Here is a 19793-nt window from a genome sequence, read left to right on the forward strand (position 1 = left end):
CCTGACATAAACAGTTACCTGCCATCACCAGTTCAGGGGCAAAGTGATGGGACCATGCAGTCCTCTGGAACAAGACTGTCACCAAAGTTTATTCATTCGACCCTTGGCTTTCTAGGATGAATGCTCTAGAAAAAGAGTACCATGTTTCCTGGACATTCTTAGAACTTAGGACTTGGGTTAAAAGTTGCAGAATGTTTTCTTTAAAAAATGTATAATGTTTTTATCTTTCATGTTAGTCAAAGTGTATTGTGCTGAATTGTTAGTACTATCTTTAAAGCGCCCTTTCATTATATGACTAAACCCTTCTTTCTCTATTTCTTCTAATGTGCTGTTTATATTTTTCACTACAATTACGTATTTTAAAAGTTCTAACTCTGAATCTGGCAGCTAATAGACGGCCTGCAGGTACCTCGTTTTCTAATGCAATAACTTTTCCTTTCTTAGTCTGTTCTTCTGATACGAAATCCAGTGAGGGAAGGGACTCTCCCAACCACAGAATCTTTGGTGCTTTGATGTTTGAAACTTTATGGCTTAAGATTCTTAAAGCTGATTTTGTTTCTATGAATCTTGCTAGGGTGGCTAATCGACTAATTTATTCAATTAGTATATTAATTTCTATTGCTTTCTTCCTTTCAAATGCTGCCCCTCAGCCCGTCTGGCATGTTTGATTATGACTTTGAGTAAGTTTGATTTGAATTAGTATTTGTGCTGTGTTGTTTAGTGTGTAGAGACCAATATGCCTTTTTGAGACCTTTCTAACCCATAGTTTATCTGTTTAATTGTAGGTATGTATATTAGGTTAGGCTGGGAAGTTTTTTTTAAAAACAGAAAAACGTGATGGAGGTAACATTTTATTTAATAACTTAAGCATAAGCAAAATTAAGTAAACTTCACTTTTATGCATCTTAATTTCTTTAAAAATAGATAACCTTTACTTTAATTCACATTTAAATTGATTTTCTGGCTTTGCTTCATAAGGAGATTAATAGTTTAAGATCTTGATATTTTGCTTTGGAAAGATTTAAAAATTGAAATTTGTTTAATTTCTTTTGTGTTTCATGTCCAGAAATACAAACTCCTAGTCTCTTTCCTGTTCTTAATCATTATGTGTCTCAGTGATTATCAGTGATATAGTTACAAAGCTAACACATTAACATAGAGCATGCCCTCTTAGTCCAATCTCTTTAATGCATAGTTTTGAATAGTTTTTAAATTATATGGCTTTCATAACTGCTGTGTATTTCTTTTTGTCATCTAAGTTTGCCTTGTGGCGAAAAGTATCTGCTTATGTTTTTAAATACTTGCTTAATAATATCTGGGTAAACAACTAAATATGACATAGTCTAATGAAGAATGTGGGTTTTACTTAACCAAATAGTCTTTGTTATAGCTTGTGCCCTATGCAGTAGCTGATTCCTGGCCCCTCTTTCTGTAAACTAAAATGCAAATGTTTTATCTTTTCTATCACAGGATTGATCTGAAGTTAAACAAAAAACCACGAGCTGTAAGTATCAGCCAGACCATTTCAGAGAGGCTGGTGATTTTGTAGATGATTAGAAAAATGTGTTCTCTTCAGAGCTGAGTGTTCTAATCTCAGGTTACAACTCTCCATTTTAAAGGCTGGGGTATCCAATTGGATATACTTCAACTTTTAAGGGTTACTTAGGTTTTTTTGCTTTTTTTTTTTTTTTATTTGGTTGTTGTTTGGTTAGGTTCTTGTTTTGTGTTTTTTGTTTTGTTTTGTTTTGTTTTGATTAGAGAGAGGGGTCACACATTTTTACTGAAGAAAAATTCCCTTTGATTAAAGAATGAATTGTTAATACTAGTTGTTTTTATTTTTGTTTTGTTTTGTTTTGGATTGGTGAGCTCAGGGGGCCTAATAACGGCAGAATTAATGTTTCAGATGTGAAATATTGTCTATTATATTTGGACTAGAATCTTTGGCTATAGAACAATCCCCTAGCAGGGCCGTTGATGAATTATTTTCTTAGGTTCCAACTAGTGTTCTGAGAGTAAGTTGGGACTCTTCTCTTTCTCTCTCCAGGACTATTAGAAGACTCATTAGTGCAGAAGCTGCAGAAGCTTCCAGGCTGTAGAGCCCTGCTTCCCTCCTCCAACCTCACAAAGATACATATCCCTCACCTGAGTGCACAGCCACCCACCTCTGCTTTCCCAGACCCAGTGCCTGTGACTCTGAATAGTTTGTTCTGAAACGTGGTGACAAGTCATTTCTGTAAGACCACATTGGATCATTTACTGTGTGTCATTTTTAGTAACAGAACTGCAAGAAGGCCAAGACATGGTTATAATTCCAGCAAGTTGCTAACGCTGCATTTCTCCCTTCTTGGAATGAATGTGTCCCCGCAAACTGGCTGGCACCAGCTTCATCTGTGATACCCATCAAGAAATGTTCTCTGGTTTTGTTTTATGCTGAAGGTAGAATGTAGGTCACGTTTCAGAGGGAGGCTGTAAATATCGGGCATTTTCTTATTTTGTTTGTGTTTTATTATTTTTCTATTGTTTTTACCATCTTCTTTTCTTTGGGACTTTTTGTAATGCCGTTGTACAGCTCATACCTTCCTGCCAACATATCTGATCATCTGCTTCATGCCGTTGCCAGTATTCTTAACTGAAAAGAATCTGGTTTACCATAAAGAAAATGGGGAACTTGGCTCTGTGTTTTTGCAGGGGGAAGGTAAAGAGGGTTTATTTAATAATTACCTATCTTAAATCTTTCTGCGTTGGAAGCAGTTTCATGTTCAAGGAACAGGAAAAGCTGAAAAACCTAAGTTTAAATCAATCCTTTTAAAATAGATATTTTTATTCTTTTATATAAATAAAATTTCACAGGTGTTGACTTCTCATGCTTATTTTAAACCTGAGATTGTTTTTTCACTTATTTTATTTATTCATATCATGCCTTATGGAAATTTCTTCCTTTTTCCATTTTTCTTTCTTTGCTGGTATCTGCCTGATTAAACATTGCTCTAAAAATCACTAAGGTATATGGAAAGGCTCAGCATTACCCCCAGAGCCGGTAACGTTTGGAATTCTTGAGGAGAGTGAGAGATGGGATCTGCGAGAGCCAGCAATGCCCAGCAGACCCCCTACCTCACAGGGCTGCTCAGGCTGGGGAGCTTGCCAGTTCATTGAGATGTTATCTGCCTCTGGAGTGGGGCTTGACCTCGGCTGCTCACAGGAGTCACCTGGGAAGCTTAAGGACCTGCTGGTGCCTGGGTCCCACCCCCAGAGACTCTGACTGGGGTGCAGTCTAGTGGCTGGGATTTCCTTCCAAAGAGTCCCTGGGATTCTGATGAGAAGCCAGGTTTGAGAACCACTGCATGAGGAGTGTTTGATTGAAATCCCATGTTGCAAATCAGTCTAGGAGATAAGATTTGGGGCCCCATCTTTCCTTTGATGCTGTCTAGTCATAGTCCTTGACTTAGGCCCATATATCTTTGTTAGAACAAGTATGTTCCATTGTGATAATATTGGTAGAGTTGAATACGGATGGCATCTATTAGCAGAACGAGTCTACCTTGTCAGATGTGCAAAAGCTTTTACTCTTGTTCTCAAATAAACTTTTTTTTTTTTTTTTGACTCTGTGGCTAATTAGAGGTCTTTGGTAGCAAGAACTCCAATGTTAAGGTTTTTAAGAAAATAGTTTCTTATATTTAGATTGATCCTTTAAAAAAGAAAAAAAAAACAATTATAAAGCTTAAAACCATGGGGACCAAAAGATTTCTATATCCTCCTTTGTCAGTTTCTCTCCTTTCCTGTGAGAGAAAGTGGGGCTTCCTGTGGTCTCCGTGGCCCAGAGGAGAGCGCACAGCAAACCTGAGAATATTTCTCTCATAGTTTTGACATTTGCTTGAGATCTGGTGGGATTGCTCTTAAAAAGTTATATTATATAAAAACATACCTGTGTATATGAATACACATGTATGTATATGATCATGGTTAGAGGTAGGCTGCTTGCTTTATACTTATTTTCTCTGTAAAGTTTTCAGTCATTGATTAGGGGACCTCCCAAGTTTTCCTGTAAGCTGGCCACAGACTAAAGATATTTAAGTCACGAGGGAGTGCTTATGTTCTCTAAATTGGAGTCATTTGGGCAGAAACCCCAAGAGATGCCTACCATGCTTGTGATATTTGTCGCTTTGGTTATTAACTAAGTTTGTCTGAAAGACTCAGACCTGACCAGTGACCCTGCCAGAGTGGCTGCCAGGACCCATGAGAGGGACTTCCTTCTAGGCAGGCCTTCACCGGATTATCAGGGTCTGGAATAGTATTTTGCTTTAGGCCCTTAGGCTTCTTATCTCCACAACGGGAAGAAGTTGCCCTTAGCTCCTGTTCGAGGTTATAAGACACTGAACAAAATCCAGACTCGTGGTAGTTCTATTTCATGTCTTCTCCTGGGAGGATGGTGTCTGTACACAGCTCCCAAGGGAGTCTCAAGTATGCTTGCTTTTCCCGAGGCTGAGAAATCGTTTATTTTGTTGAAACTCCGCATGTTCTAAATAGCGTCACACCCTGCAGGCTGAAGATGGAGAGCAGGGACAACCCGCAAAGGAGAGGACTGCTTGTTCTGTGGGGCCAGCGGGAGGGCCTGAGGGAAGTGCCGGGAGTCGGACGGGGTCAGCAGGCCGAGGGCACAGGAGTTCAGTGCTGCTGTCCGCGTCTTGGGGGCCTCCGGAATGCTTTGAGAAATGGAGCCTTTGGGGGCTAGAGAGTACTCTGTAAGTATCCTACAAGGAGGACTGTTGATACTGCAACCTGTGTGGTGAATAAAGGAATGGAAACAAGTATTTAAATGGCCTAACTTTGAAAGGAGTAAATATGCTGTTTTGAAACACTCTGTGACCTAGTTTTTGCTTTTATTCTGACTTGTCTGCCCCTCATCCTTGCTCCCAACTCCTGAGGCATGACTGCATGTAAAAATTCCCGTGTGAAGCCCGCTGCCAGGGCTGCTGCACCGGGGCCATGTGGAGTGTGAGCGCGAGCGTGTGTGTGTACACGTGGACCTCTCCGGGCTGCTGTCCTGCTCGGGGCCTGGGAAGGTGACTAAGGAGAAGGCATTGGGATTCTCCCGTGTCCATGTAAATGTTACTGTGTCTGAATTTTCTCAGTGGTAATCTTCAGGATTAGAAACAGTTTTCACTTTGGAAAACTTCTGTAGAGTAAAATCACAGTAAAATTGTCACTGCCAAGATGGGCTGAGGTTGGGGTCCCCAAGGAGGAGGGTATGGAGGATGGCCTATGGCTGGGAGGGGGGCGGTTGGAAGGGTACATTTCAGGCCTTCGATTTGTGTTTATTTTCTGGCTCAGCCTTTTTTAGTTGTCACTTTGAATGTGGTATATAATAACATGTAAAAATATTCTTTAGTACATGGAGATAATTGAGGAATAAACATTAGGTTGAACCACAAGCAGTTGCTGCACTTCAGCCATCCTGCTCTTTAGAACGGGCAGTTATCCTGATGTAACACCACCTACGTGTTGGGGGTGTGTGTGCTCTAAGCGTTTACTGTCCATGGACAAGAGTAACCTTTGGAGGCCCCTGGCCGACAGAACACTCCTCAGATCCCCATCCCCATAACTTATTTCTGTACCCTTAGGAGGTGTTAAAAGATTTCATTTGAATAAATAATACATGCAAATGGCATATATTCAAATAGTACAGGAGTATGGTCAATGAAAAAAAAAGTTCACCTGTGGGGTGCCTGGGTGGCTCAGTGGGTTAAAGCCTCTGCCTTCGGCTCAGGTCGTGGTCCCAGGGTCCTGGGATTGAGCCCCACATCGGGCTCTCTGCTCAGCAGAGAGCCTGCTTGCCCCTCTCTGCCTGCCTCTCCGCCTACTTGTGATCTCTGTCTGTCAAATAAATAAAATCTTTAAAAAAAAAAAAAGTCCACCCGTCCCTCAGCAACCAATCTGTCCTTCCCAGAGGCGGTTCCTCACGGACCCTTCCGGAGGAGCTTTGTACACGATTAAGCGATATGCACACAGCCATGTGCCTAGTACCAAAATGGTAGCTAGTTGTACAGCTTAGAAAGCGTTCTATGAATGCAGCTTGTGAACCTCATTTCTGTCAGCTCTTTGGCATTCCTTTATGTGTGTACACCACAGTTTATTTAACCGGTCCGCTGATGATGACATTAATGCTGTTTTTCATCTTTTGTCATTTTGGGCAGTGTCGTAGTGCCTTATGTTTTGCAAATATGATTCTTAGTGGTGGGATTGCCGAGCCACCGTGTCAAAGGGTAAAAACACAGATTTCCCTGTGACTTTATTGCCCAAATCACTTTTTAAATGTGAACACATGTGTTTTTTTCTCCTTTTCCATTCCTTCTTATTCGTCCACTTCCTGAGGATTTTTCTTGGGCGATTTGTTACCCATAACAGTTGGAATTTTCTGGAGCTTTCGACTTTGTAAAGGGCAGTCCAAAGAGTGAGTGACTTGATCTCAGGGTCGTGAGTTCAAGCTCCACACTGGGCACAGAGCTTACGTTTAAAAAAAAAAAAAAACAGCAAAGAAGAAACAATTCCCACCTTTCCCTTAGCACTTTCTATATTATTCTCTTTAGAGTCTTGTTTTCGGCTCCTACTGGAGATGCTTGTCTCTGGGCACTTGGTTCAGACCCGTTGCTCAGCGACCTCCAGCCGCACAGACAGTCATACCAGGAGGCGCCAGCAGGTGGCAGGCAGAGCCCCACAAGCACCCCTGGTCTATAGTGGGGCTCTAATCTGGAGAGCCTCAAGAATCAGAGCCATTGGACCCTTCCCAGACCCAGCAACATGCCCAGCCCAGGGTGGGGTGGGGTGGGGTGGGTTGCCTGGTCCTTCCTTCCCTTCTACCGAGTTCGCAGCCATTTTTTAAATGGGTGAGCAATTTAAGATGGCCAGTACCTGCCTTGAGATGTCCTTCAAAAGGCCATATCCCAGGATGACAGCCTGAGGCCACCTCCCCATCCAGGAACTAGCTGGAAGGATTTACATACCATGGCCTGGGATGGCCTGTGTTCCCTTAATTGTAGGGCTCTACTTCCTGTCTCTTTTCAGCCAAATCTCCCACACCCTTCCCATGAACTAGGAGGTCCTCAGAACAGGCTCTTACTCACCACCCTCTACTCCACCCACTCTGCTATGGTCTAGGGGAAAAAAATCAGCCAGAGGTTTGAGAAGCCCTGGAGCACAAGTGCTAGGATCCCAGGACTGCCTTACTGGGGGCAGGAGCCTTTGGGGACCAGCGAGGCCCAGGGTGTGAGGTCCCGGCTCCACCCGCTCTCGACTCCTGGATTTGTGTCCCACTGAATCCCAGTTTCCCTGATGGAGACCTGCCCAGCCTCACCTTGAGGGCAGGGGTCTTGCCCTTCTATGTAGGGGAGGAAGTGGCTGCGCAGGGGGCGGTGTCAGTGGTGGCCTCTTCCCAGTCACTGCCCCACACCAGCCGTCCTGCGGGAGACCAGGGATGTGTGAAGTGCTGGCAGCACTGGGGGTGTGGGGCCTGGGAGGGCTGCTTCCCCAGCCTGAGTGCCCTTGGGCTCCTTGCTGAAATGTCCCAGACGTTTAGGGACCGCTGGGTTTTCCTCAGGCTAGTGGAGTCAGATGGGGACAGAGTGGGTGGGGACATCCAAGGAAGGGAGCTTCATCCATTTGGGGCCAGTTTGTTCTTTGCCAGGGAGGCCGAGGTTTCCGGAGTCCCCCTACACCCCCTGCAGGGTTAACCCACCTTTGAAACTGAACTCGGGAAAGCAGACTCAGAGTCCGGGCCCTGTTGCTGAGAGCCCCAGGATGAGGCGGGGGACCTGTGGAGTTGGGGAGGGGCTGGCAGCCAGCCATCCTCTGGGAGCTCCCCGGGATCATTTCCCAACAATGCGGGAATTTGCATACTCACTGGTTTCCCCATCAGCTTCTCTGCTCCTGGAACCAGGAAGGCAGAGGAGGAAAGGGCAGGCAGGGCGACAGCCATCTGAGTCCCAACCCCTTAGCGCCTCGGCAGCTGGAAGCTGGGTCTTGGGATGACTTCCAACCCTGCCACCCTCGCCTTCCCGCGAGCCCTGGGGGGAACCTCACACCTCTTTCGAGAGGCAAGCCAGGAAGCTGGGGCTATAGGAGGGCAAGTGAGTTGCGTAGGGCCCCCCAGCCAGGACCCTTCCCTCTCGGGCTGGACCCCCACAAACTGAAGAGTCTTCTTGTCCATCTAGAGCGATGCAGGGTTCACTGTGTCTGTTGGATGGGTGGGAAGCGTTGAGGCCCTGTGAGGGAAGGGGCTTCAGTGGGTGGGGCAGGAGCTGGTCCGGAGAACTCCACCCTTGAACCCCACGTCCTGGGGAGGACACATACATCCAGTCTTCGGGCCTGGCAGCCAAGTTGAGGAAGAGGCCCAGAGGAGTGGCTCCAGGTCCTGGAGGGCCTGCGCAGCACATCGGGGTGAGCTCAGGCCCGCAAGGCCCCGGGCTGACTGGAGCCACCCCGGAGCCTGGCCTCGGCTGGCACCTGCCGTGTGGACTCGGCCGCCCCTGTGGGTGCCCATCAGCCAGCCAGTGGGGCCGCACGCAGCCTGGGCCCGTCGCCTGCTGCCCACCTGCCTGGAGGGTCCTTCCCCCGCACCCCAAACACAGAAACAGCAAATGACCCAGAGCTCAGCTCTGGTCAGGGGCCAAATGTGAGCCCTCGAATTCTCGGGCAGCCGGCTGGTGGGATGGGAAGAGGCGCAGGTACCTTACTGCTCCTTCCAGGCCGCTCCCGAGGCCTCGTGGCCTTCGCGTCCCACATGGTGTGCAGATAGAGGGGGCGTTGGTGGGTTTGGCTGCTGGGATGCCCACTGCTGAGCGGGGGTGGGGGGTGGTCCTTTCACTGTCAGGCTGGAGGGATTCTTTGTGGTGGCTGTATACCTAACAGGGTTGGGAGGTGCGGGCTGAGGGCACCCCCTGCCTCCCTCCTTCTCAGGCCTGAGAGTTGTTGCAAAGCAGCGCCTGGGGTCCTTCCTTCTGGTGTGTGGAGCCGGGGCCCCAAACTCGAGGGCCTGCTCCAGCCTGCCCTCGTCTCTGGGACCTCAGGCAAACCACTCAGCCTGGCGTTGCCAGTGGCCTTCCTTTGCCAGGCCAATAGCTGATAATGAACTGGACAGTCTGGTCTTTTAGCTTCCTGTCCCATAAAATCAAACAAAGACCCACAAATAGCCTTGTAATCTGGAATACAGTACTTGACTGGAGAATATATTTTATAAGGAAGGCAATGACTTTTCTCAGTGCGGATAAAACCTCCCAAGGAGGCTGAAAGCAACGGGCATGGGGTGCCTTCAAGAGCATGTGTGGGGGCTTCGAGATGTTTGCTGAGATCATTCCCACTTTGCGTCTGCTTCCTGCTTTAAATGCAGGCCTCTAAAGAACGTCTGGGGTGAGGTGCCTGGGGTGGGGGCGCTCAGTTGGCTGAGCATCCGACTCTTGATTTTAGCTCAGGCCATGATCTCAGGGTTGTGGGATTGAGCCCCAGATCAGACTCCACGCTCAGCAGGGAATCTGCTGGACATTCTCTTTCTCCCTCTGCCTCTCCCCGCAAATCACCCTTTCCCTCCCTCAAAATAAATAAATAAATAAATCTTTAAAAAAAAAAAAAAGTGTTCAGGGTGAGGAGCACAGTTGGGGCCCAGTATGCGGGGAGATGGCCACACCAGCATTTTCCTCAAGATGATGCACAGATGTTCTGTGGTAAAACAGTTTCTAAAAAAAAAAAAAAAAGAAAGAAAAAATACAAATACTATAAAAGCTTCACAAACAATAAGTACAGATTAGGTGACATGTTCAGCTATAGAGTTATTAACTGTATTTTTTCTGTTTTCTCCTGCTGATGGTGTTTTGTTTGGGGACCATTTTTGATAGCCCAGCTTTTCACTTAAAATCTTTAACATTTATATCTCATTTTTTCACTGGAGAAAAGTGTTTTTCCTTCCTGGCTGCCTTCCTTCTAGGGGCCGCTGAGAAGGTTGAGATGGTGAGGTGAACATAGCCCACAGAGAGCGACACCAGAGACCCCTTAGATGAGCACTTACTATGTGCCAGGCCCTGGGTCATGTGGCCAAACGCATGCTCTCACGTCCTCTGTACAATCCTGTGAGGTAGCTACCATTAGTATCTCCACTTCATAGATGAGGAAACTGAGGCCCAGGAAGGGGCAGTCACTTGCCCCAGGTGAATCTGGTGGCAGAGCCAGTTCCTGAGTTTGGGACCAGAACCCCTACCCTCCCGCATGGAGGCTACCCCGGCGTCACCTCTCCACGCCCCCTGCTTCACTCTGCAGCTCTGTGTCTAGAACACTGTAGTGTCTGGGAGGGCGGGACCGGAGCCGGGCACCTAAGGACTCCCCCACCACCCTCTCCTCAAACTATCCCGAAAGCCCTCTTCTCAGCCAGATGGTTTTCTGTCCTCAGCTCTGGTCACAGGGCAGAAAAGGGGAACAGCTGAGTCCCAACCCCCACCCCCTGCCACCCCACTGCCTCAGGACGGACTTCAATCCTCCCCCACCCCTGCCTGTGGCCTGGCCCATGGCCTGTTAGGAAGGCCCTGCTCCCAAGGGACCAAGCACTTTGGGTCGAGTGCACACCTGCTAACTTTCCGCTGCGCAAAGGCCCGCTCAACCCCCAAGCACAACCCAGACCATCATATCCTAAAGGGGCTCACATTGTACTTTATTGACGTGTTCAGGGAGGCAGGGACACAAAGAATTTAATGTTATACCTGTACACATACATATATGCGTTCCCACTCTTGCGGAAGGGAGAGATGACTTGGAGTACAGAGGAGGGGAAGAGAGGGTGGGGGCAAGGAGAGAGGCGAACAGAGTGGGACAGAACGTGGGTTATTAAGAAGCATCTTGCTTACTAACATGAAGCCTGGTGCCCCGCGAGAGCACGGATGAGGCCTCATTGGCGTACAGGAGGGGCCCTTGGAGGGCAGGCACATGGTGCCTAACTAGCCAGCCGAGGCCGGCATCCCAGGGACGGGGCGGAGGTGGGGGGCCGTGCACAGGGCCCCCAGCCCAGGCCTCTGCTCCCCACCGCCTCCCTCCCCGCCCTCTGAGAGAAAGGAGGGTTTGGGCTTCAGCCACGGACTGATGCCTTTACGGCAGCGTCTCCTTAAACTACAGATACAATGTGCATCAACAGGGTGATCGCTCCTGCCCCACACGGCAGCTGGCTACAGGCGCCGGGTGGGCCAGAACCAATCCTATGGTATCTTTGGTTTGCAGGTTCCCTTCCCTATTTCACTCCTCCCACAGTCCAGCCTTGGGGGCGGCTGGCGCAGCACAGCTGGCTCACTCGCTGGGGTGCCGGGGCTGGTAGGAAAGGATCTCGGCAGCCAGCCGCTGGGGGTCCAGGAGCTGCGGGAATCGCCCCATCACAGCCTCTACCAGGTGGGGGGGGAAGACCCCGCACAGCTTGGTGTACACACTGGCTCGCTCCTTGGCCAGGCTGCCGGTCCCGCCCCACGGGCCCCTGTCAGCACCCGGGCCTGGCACCTGCCGGTCCTGCAGGACTGGGGTGGGCGGGGGCAGCTGGTACGGCTCAGACCAGTACTCTCGAGGTGGAAAAGCAGCTGGCGGGGGGGCGTAGTCGGCAGGGACACTGAAGTGGCCGGCACCCATGGCCCCTCCAAAGGCAGAGAAGGCCCGAGGGGTTGAGAGCTCGGCCCCGTAGGGGCTGTAGCCGGCGTAAGGGCCCCGAGGAGGGCCGGGCTCACCGGGGCCTCCTCCGCGAACCCCCCACAGTTCTGACATCTGGCTCTCCAGGGAGCCGATGCCCGAGTCCAGACACTCTTGGGAGGTGTATGGGAGAGAATCCGGTGTCTGGGAGAATGGGTCTGTGGGCCCAAAGCTGCTGCCACTGCCTCCACTAGGGGGCAGGATTCTGCCCGCTGGGGCGAAGGGCTGGGTCAGACCCTCTCGGTGCGGCCCCGAGGATGCCTGGGCTCCCAGCTTCTTCCCATCCAGGCTACACTGCTCATGCTCTGTGGGCACAGAGCTGGGCTGGGATGAGGGTGAAGCCCGCTGGCCACTTTTGTCCTTGCCCGGGGCCCTAGCAGGTGGGAGGAGGGCGTTGGCGCGGAGCTCGTCAGCCACAGAGCGCTGCGGGCGGCTCGGCCGCTCCGGGTGGAAGAATCGGCACTTGATCCCGTAGGTGCATTTCCTTCCTGCAAGACAGTGAGGACAGCTCTGAGCTGGGGGGCGGGAGGCTCCAGGACCAGGGCCAGGAGAGGGAAGGGAGTGGCATGGGAAACTTGGGGTTGGGTAGTCTCTGAGAGGAAGAGCTCTGGGCCCATGTCTCTTACCGTAGGGACAAGGCTGCTTCCTGTGCTCTGCTGTGAGTGGCTTCTTACGTAGGAAGTTGTCCAGGCTTGGCCCGTGACGGCCCAAAGGGTCATCGGGCGGCATGAACCTGCAGAGGAGGTGGGAAGCATGAAGGGAACTTCCCAGGGCTGAGCGGGGAGGGGGTGCTGGACAGAGAGCCTCACAAGGAAGAACAAGAGGGACAACAGCTCCTAAACTGGTGAGCATCCTGCATAACGTCCCTCAGCCCCAGGTGGGACTACCCCAAGGGAGGGGAGGAGGCCCCAGCTGGAAAGGCCATTAGAGCAGCTCTCCAAGGCCATGGGAGGCCAGCAACCTGAAAATCCGAATCAAAGGCTGCATCCATCCACTGGCTGATCAGGGGCTGAGTGCCAGGAACCACTAACTATAAACCATCACGCTGCTTCTGCCCTACCCTCCACATTAACCCCCTCCTGCCCTGTGCCCCCATCCCCAGCCTGAGCTTCCTACCTGGTGCCAGGTCCCTCTCACTCCCAAAGCTGCCTGGATGCAAGGCTGTGGCCCCGGCAGAGCTCCTCCTAGCCACCCCCAACGCCCAAGGACACACCTGGCTTCCCCTCCCCACCCTGGGACCCCAGACCATACTTGACCCTGATCCCCAAGGACCAAGACCGTACTTGTCGTTGACGAAGGAATACATGAGCAGCCGCTCCTCAATGAAGCGCTTCCACTCCTGCCGCTCGCTCTGGAGGTCCCGGTACGTGTCGTTGGAGACCACCACCCCGTCAGACTCAAAAGCTAGCTTCACAATGAAGCGGTCATCATAGCACACCACGCGCTTGCCACCCACGCGCCGCGACGGGGTGAACACCAGGATCTTCTTCTTCTCTAGCTCCCGCAGGATGTGCTGGTCTGTAAGACAGCGTCAGCAGAGGTCAGGGCTGCTGCGGCCCCGGAGCTCCTGCTGGCCAGGCACAGGAGTTCTGAACCCCAGGTGCCCAGCAGGAGGGGCTGAGTGCAGAGGAAGCTGGGGAAAGCAATGCTGGTCCCTGCTTGAGGCCTAGAAGCGGCTGTCACACCCAAAGGGTCTCTCCTGGGGAGAAGCCCCGCTGGGTGGGGTGGGGTGGGGGGGCAGGACAGCCCCTGCCCCTCACACCCCCTCAGAGTTGCTACCCACCTGTAATGGGCACATCGGGCCGAGGCTGCTCCTTCCTCCAGGATGGCACAAATACTGTGATGTCTGTGTGGCCCCGCTCCAGAAACCAGTTCACTGCCAGGAGGATGCCCCGGCAGGAGAACACTTCCTTGTTCCCATGGCTGGGAAGGAGAAGAGGGGCAGGGTCAGCCTGCAAGGGTGGCTGGCCCACTCTCCCATAGCCCCAAGCGCGAAGGCCTTGCTCCCCAGCCCCTCGCCTGGCCTGGGTGGCAGGGAGGCCAGGCTCAGCCCACTGCCCTCTGGCCTAAGGCCTGCATTCCCTGCTGGTTCCCACAGCGTCCGGGATGGCCTGACCAGGGACTTTCCCTGACGTTCCATCTCCCGACAGTGAGGAGCCGCCCAGGAATCTGGTGGCACCCGCTCCCCATGTGGGGGAGGGTCAGGCTGCTTGCAACACACCTGGGGGTGGGGGAAAGGCTCCAGGAGCCTTCTGGTTCCTGCCCCACCCGGGGGTGCTGGGACCACGGGGACACCGACGTACACAGGCACACTGAGTCACCAGTCCTCCCTCGCCCCACTGGGTGGTGCTGTGGGTGGGGGTTGGCTGGGACAAGCCCCGGCTAACTGGAGAGAAACCAGATTGCTCCGGATTAAACCTGGATTAAAGTTCAGTCTCACACAGGCCCCAGGGCTGGGTCTGAGGAGGCTGAAGGGGAAGGAGGCACGATCCACTGTCCCACATAGGGCAGCCACTGACCCAGTGGGAAAGGCACACGGAAGCCTTTCAGTCTGAAAGTGAAAGAGCCTTTCCTCCCAAGACTGCCAATTCCCCCAAATGCCTAGACTGCTCTGTGCTCTCCTAGCCCCTCCTGGAAGGGCAGAAGCAGAGGCAGAAAGGCCATCTGGAAGCCACCAGGGGACTCTCTGTCAGGAGAGATGGGAGGTGGGACATCCCCATGCTGTGGTCTGACAATGTCACCCCCTCCAAAGGTGGGCTGGATCCAGAAGCAAGCCTGGATCGGCTGCTGGCTTGCTCTGGCTCAGTTTCCCTAGCTGAGAAATGGGCCTGGCAGTCTGCAGGGCCCATGTCAGTGGCATCACTTTCATGTCTGCTTGAGGCCAGAGACAGTCCAGCAAAGGGAGGTTCCAGCTGGCTTCCTGGGAGGGTTGAGGGGTGGGAGCCCCCGGGGAACCAGTGGCTGTTGTAGAATGCCTCCAAGCCCAGGCTGGGGGCCCTGGACGAGGCCAGCTACAGCTCCCTCCCCAACAGCCCCCGCCCCTCAGACGCTCATATTTGGCAAATAAAACAGAATAAACGTTACACAAAAGAGGCAAGTCCATGGGCAACCACATCCTGTGGGTGGCTGGGGAGGGGGGAGGCTGGTAGCTGGAGTCCCAAGAGAAGGTAGAGATGGGAGTAGGGTAGCTGGGGGCATGGAGGCTGTCTGGGGGAGAGGTTCGGGCTCCCAGTCTGAAGGTCTCCATAAATTGTAGGGGAGGCAAAGTCCAGCTGAAGGCAGTGCTCATGCCCACCAGGTGGTGGGGCCTCCCCACTGTCCACCAGCCTGTTTATAATGAAAGTTAACATTTACTGAGAGCAGGGAGCCCAGCCCTGATCTAAGTGCTTAGCAGGGAATCATCAGCAAGCATCTGAGGAGGGTCCTATCATCAAAGGCCCCTGTCCCCTCCATTCCCATGAGAAAACCAATCCATGGAGCACAACCAGTTGCAGGGACTGTGGAACAGGGATGCAGCCCAGAGCTTGTGCTCATTCTCAGGCACAAAGCACCAACCCTGGCTGGGGGAGGGGGGCAGATGGGGCTGAGTGGGCACCAAGCTCCTTCTGGAGGCCAGATGGGTCCCACACCTGCTTTCGTCATCCTTACATGGCCACAGTGAAGGCAACTGGGAATCTAGAACTCATCTAAGGCTCCTCGGCTAGTGGGAAGGGGCAGAACTTGAACCGAAATCTGGGGCCCCTGGCTTGCCTTCCTAGTCCTAACAGCAAGACCTGAAGTTTGTGCAGCGGAAAGAAAAACTCCCCAATGTGAGCCTGAACAAAGTGTTAGGAGGTAGGAACAGGCCGGGAACAGGAGACAAGGATGCATCTGGCTAACTTCAGCTCTTTCTTCATGACCCACGAGAAACGGCACTGCCTCTGAGAGGCCTTCCAGGACCTTCCAGGATAGCTCAGATCCCTGGTTTCTCTTCAAATGCCCAGTGCTTCTCCTGTCACATTCCACACACCCCCGCCCCCCCCGACCCCCCCCCCCCCCCCCGCCACTCCCTGAGCCTCTGCTGCCTCCCCACGACCATGGGAATGTGATCATCCCCGGTTTGGCTCCCTGACTCAGGAGAGCAGCCGGCGCACACACACCCACCGTCCCCACGTCTGTACACACATGTGTGCATGCACATGCCCCATCCTAGCCAGCATCTGCAAGCTCGGGGATTTAATCCAGGAGAGTTACTGCCTCTGGGCATGAAAAACCTGTGCTGGGGACAAGTCTGCTCACAGCTGTCCTAGCCCCTAAAATACTCCCCAGGCAGGTAGTCAGAGTCCTGCTCTTGGAAGGAGCTGAACTCACGAGGCAGTTCCACAGTTCGAGCCAGGACAGGAGTGCCTTGCTAGAGCTAACTTTAGTCCCTCTTGCTGCAGTGGAGGAAACTCTGCTGGCACAGGAAAGCCGACATCCTGCCTCTCCACTGCAGTCCTGTTTGCCTAGAAGCTCAGGCACCCCCAGTCCAGTTAACTAGACACTGGCTAAGTTGTGGGAGGATGCAGGGCACTCTGACTGGGCTGCTCCCACCCAAGGACAGAGGGCAGGGCCAGGCCTGACTAGCCAGGTGAAGAGATCTGCCTGGGCTGGGCCCAGCTAGAGGAGAAAAAATTCCCTTAGAAGGAAACAGAGGTGAATTTCCCCACAATTTGCATATGCTGGGGGCTGGCTTGCCTGCCCTTGGGGGGGAGGGGGCAGCAGGGCAGGAACCCAGCAGCAGCTGAGACAGGAAGTCTGAGGCTGGAATTCCCCTCCTGCTACAGCCCCAGCTCAGAAACCCCCCGCGGCTGTGCCTCCCCAGGCAGGCTCCTACGGCCAGCTCCCCCTCCCGCCCAGGCCCCTCCTCCTCCCGCCAGGATACAAACACACAGAGCACATGGCTGTCCCGGGGGCGGGGGTGTGTGTGTGGCGGGAGATGGTCAGCGCAGCCTGCCCAAGGCTCCAGGGGAAGAAGTCACAGACCCTCGAGGCTCCTGGGCCAGCCACAAGCTGCTGGTGACAGAGAGGGGATCCCTCTCAAAGCACAGGTTCTGACCAGCTGCCGCTAGCATGCGGGAGAGCCAGCTTTATCCAACCTCCCACGGAGGCTCAGCCCATTTCAGAGGCAGGAAGATTGATCCCAAGTTGGCGGTACAGGGCCCCCTGCACAACCGCTTAGCTGGGCCGGGACCGGCCTGACAGCTGACTTGAACCAGCTGGGTTGGGAGTGGGCGGGGCCAAGGGCATTGAAGCCTTAAGCAGCCCCCCACCCCTTCCAGGGAGACCCCTCAGGGCAGCCAGGGAAGGAGCCCTCCCCAGACCCCCGACCAGTGGCGGGGCGGGGGTGGGAAGGCAGGGAGGAGGGGCTCTCTGACCACGCCCACCGGAACTTTTCCCGGTCGACGACCCACCCACCCCCGATCTAGAGGGCGGAGCCTGGACTGAAGGGAGGTCTGGGCTCCCTAGGCTCAGCCCCGGCCCGGGCTTCACCTGACCCCATTCCCTGTAAGAGTCTTGGCGAAGAGGGGAGGACTGCTGGGGTGGAGTCCTCGCTCTGGCCCTGGGGGCTAGGCCCAGTCTAGCACAGGTAAACCTGGTTGTAGCAGAGGTGACCCAAGTCACAACTGACCTGCCCTCGCCCCCATGTAAGCCAGATCCTGGGGGTCACTCTTGGTCACAGCGACAAAGGTCCCAGTACCTGGGCCTACTTCCACAGGAGTCCAGGTCTGGCACAAGGCCTCAGAGGCCCCAGACCCCGAAGTAACAGTGGTAACAGCTACTGCTTACTGAGCTTGGGTGTCTGCAGGCTCCGAGCCTCCTCTCCTCACAATGTCACCTCAGTAGGGGTTAGCTGGGTCTTACTGACAAGGAGAGAAAGCTCCAAGACATTAAGTGACCCACTCCTACACGAGAGAACTATAATCCCTTACACCATACTGCTTCGTGTCGCAGGAGAGGAACTGAGACTGAGTGTTGGTCTTTAGGGAGAGACGAAAAGCCCAGGGTGAACACCAGAGACAGAGGAACCTGAGTTCGAATCCCCGCTCTACCACTTACCAGTGGTGTGTGCCCATGGGCACATCTTTGAGCCCCTGTCCTCATCCCTAAAGCATTCGTGACAAACCCACTTCCAAGAAGCCGTAAGTATTAAGGGAGAGCCTCAGTAAAGAGCTTTCCCTTCCTCTCGATCCGTCTGTGAGAACAGTTCAAACGCTTTCCTGAAAGCCCCTCTACCAGAGATGCAGAGACATAAGGCCACCACACCCCACCACAGGCCCTGGCCTTGGCCCCAGACGTGACATGTACCTCATGGCCACGTTGCTCCCATCGATGACCACAGGTCTCAGGTCACTGCCCTCCTTGTTCTCCTCTGGGGCCGAGGGTTCCAGGGTGGGAGCCTTGGGGGTGCCCCCACCCCGGGGGACCAGTGGGGGCTGAGTGCAAGGGTCTGGGGAGGCCTGGCGCTCCCGCTCGGCTGCTGACCCATGTTTGACCAGCTCGCCCAGCACTGTGTTGGTGTCGGCCTGCACCCCCAGTTTCTGCAGGACACTGTGGATCTCAGCAGATGAGTAGCCAAGCTTCCGGAAGAAATCAACCTTCATCTGCAGCTCCACAGCCGATGTCTCCTCCGTGCTGGGCTCCTGAGCCGGTCTGGGGGAACCCAGTTCCCACAGACTCATGGTGGGCTGGCTTTCTGAGTGGACCTCTCTCCACCTGCCACTCACAGTTCACACGGGTGGAAGGCACCTGTCACGGCTCCTGTAGGACAACCGTAAGAATTAGAGAGGGATGGGAGTGGCACTCTCTCCCACCCCTCTCCAGCCCCTACCCACCCAACAGGTTGAGGCTACACTGACTGGTGGCACCAGGCAAAGCCATCTGCGTGTGTCACCTCTCCTACCCTCTCAAAAGCTGTCCTGGCTAGGAGGCATCATTCTCACTATATAAAGGATGAAACTGAGCCACAGACTTCAAGAACTTAAGGTCACCCAGCTGTTAGCTGGTGGCGCAAAGACTTGAACTTAGGCAGTTTGGCTCCACCTCCTACCCCGCCCCCAGCCCCACGGCAACCCAGGGGACCCAGCAGTCCTGGGAGGCCTCGCAGGACGTCGCCGCGCCCCCACAGCTGCTGGGCGGGGCTCACGGATGGAAACCCGAGGTTGGAAGTGCGCTCGGGGAGGGGGGAGGGGTGCCGGGGGCTTCCCCGCTGAGGCAATCGCCTCCGCTCGCCCCGCGCTCCGAGCCCAGGCCCAGGAGGCGCAGGACCTGCGGCCGGGCTCGCGGGCCGGGAAGGGGGAAGTTTCCGGGGAGACCCACCCGCGAGAAAAGTTGCTGGGAAACTCTGGCTGGCCGCGGGTGACGCGGAGGCTGTCCCGGCCCCGAGCCCCGCGCTCTCTCGGCTCCCCTCTGTACCCTGCCCCTCCCTCAGACTCCCCCAACTTGAAACTAAGTTGGCGGGGTTCTGGGGACCGGCGAGATCGGAGGGACCCGCCCCACGTCCCTCCCCTCCGGCCGGTCTTAGCCGGAGCCCTCCCCGCGCCGCCCGCCCTTCCCCGGAGCCCGCGCCCTCGCCCCGCCGCGCGCCTCACCCCGCCGAGCGCCAGCCTCGGCCCGCGGCGTCTCCATCGGGCCGAGTCCTGGGGTGGAAGGCCGGCGGCGCCTTTATACGGAGCGCGCAGGTGGCGTCCGGCACCGTGACGCGGAAGCCGGGCAGGGGAGGCGGTAGCCGGCCGGGGCGGTAGGGGGCGGAGCGGCCACCGCCCCTTCCTGCTCCGCCCCCGCGCCGCCCCGCCCCACCCTGACCCCGCCCCCGCGGCCCGAGCGCGGCCAACCGCCTGTCCAAATCCGGGGGGTGGTCAGGGACGCGCGGGCAGCCGCGGAGGCAGCGCCTCCGAGTGTGTCCGGCCGCAGCGCATCTCCCCGCAGGCGTCAGGGAGGCGCGGGCCGAGCCAGGTGCACACGGCCACGCGGGGACCGGGTCGGCCGCGCACGTTCAAACCCAGGAGCGCCTGACAAGTACCCCGACTGAGTCCGGTACAGTCACGGTCGCGCTGAATGAATCAGGTACCCAG

The 19793-nt window shown here is 54.1% G+C and overlaps 2 protein-coding genes across 5 annotated transcripts in view; one reads left to right on the plus strand and one right to left on the minus strand.

Annotated features, from left to right (window-relative positions):
• MEAF6 (MYST/Esa1 associated factor 6) overlaps positions 1 to 4860 on the plus strand; it is a 28147-nt gene extending 23287 nt beyond the window's left edge. Inside the window, exons 6-9 of one of the 4 annotated variants that reach the window (XR_007126416.1) lie at positions 651 to 680; positions 786 to 843; positions 1471 to 1504; positions 2045 to 4860. Coding sequence is in view for 2 of the 4 variants with exons in the window: in XM_047723978.1 (XP_047579934.1) it covers positions 651 to 680; positions 1471 to 1504; positions 2045 to 2053 (73 nt within the window). In the remaining 2 variants the exon portion in view is untranslated. The remainder of the gene's footprint in view (positions 1 to 650; positions 681 to 785; positions 844 to 1470; positions 1505 to 2044) is intronic. The other 3 variants (XR_007126417.1, XM_047723978.1, XM_047723980.1) reach the window with 3 other exon arrangements.
• A 5803-nt stretch (positions 4861 to 10663) lies between these two features.
• ZC3H12A (zinc finger CCCH-type containing 12A) lies at positions 10664 to 19464 on the minus strand. Its single transcript, XM_047727518.1, has 6 exons — positions 19311 to 19464; positions 18028 to 18480; positions 13484 to 13623; positions 12984 to 13218; positions 12327 to 12433; positions 10664 to 12188 (listed from the first exon to the last, which is right to left on the minus strand). Exons 2-6 carry the CDS (start codon positions 18399 to 18401, stop codon positions 11314 to 11316), a joined length of 1731 nt encoding a protein of 576 aa, XP_047583474.1. The 5' UTR covers positions 18402 to 18480; positions 19311 to 19464; the 3' UTR covers positions 10664 to 11313.
• Between the last annotated feature and the right edge of the window lie 329 nt (positions 19465 to 19793).

This window comes from Lutra lutra, chromosome 4 (genome assembly GCF_902655055.1).
Source record: "Lutra lutra chromosome 4, mLutLut1.2, whole genome shotgun sequence".
Classification (NCBI taxonomy): domain Eukaryota; kingdom Metazoa; phylum Chordata; class Mammalia; order Carnivora; family Mustelidae; genus Lutra; species Lutra lutra.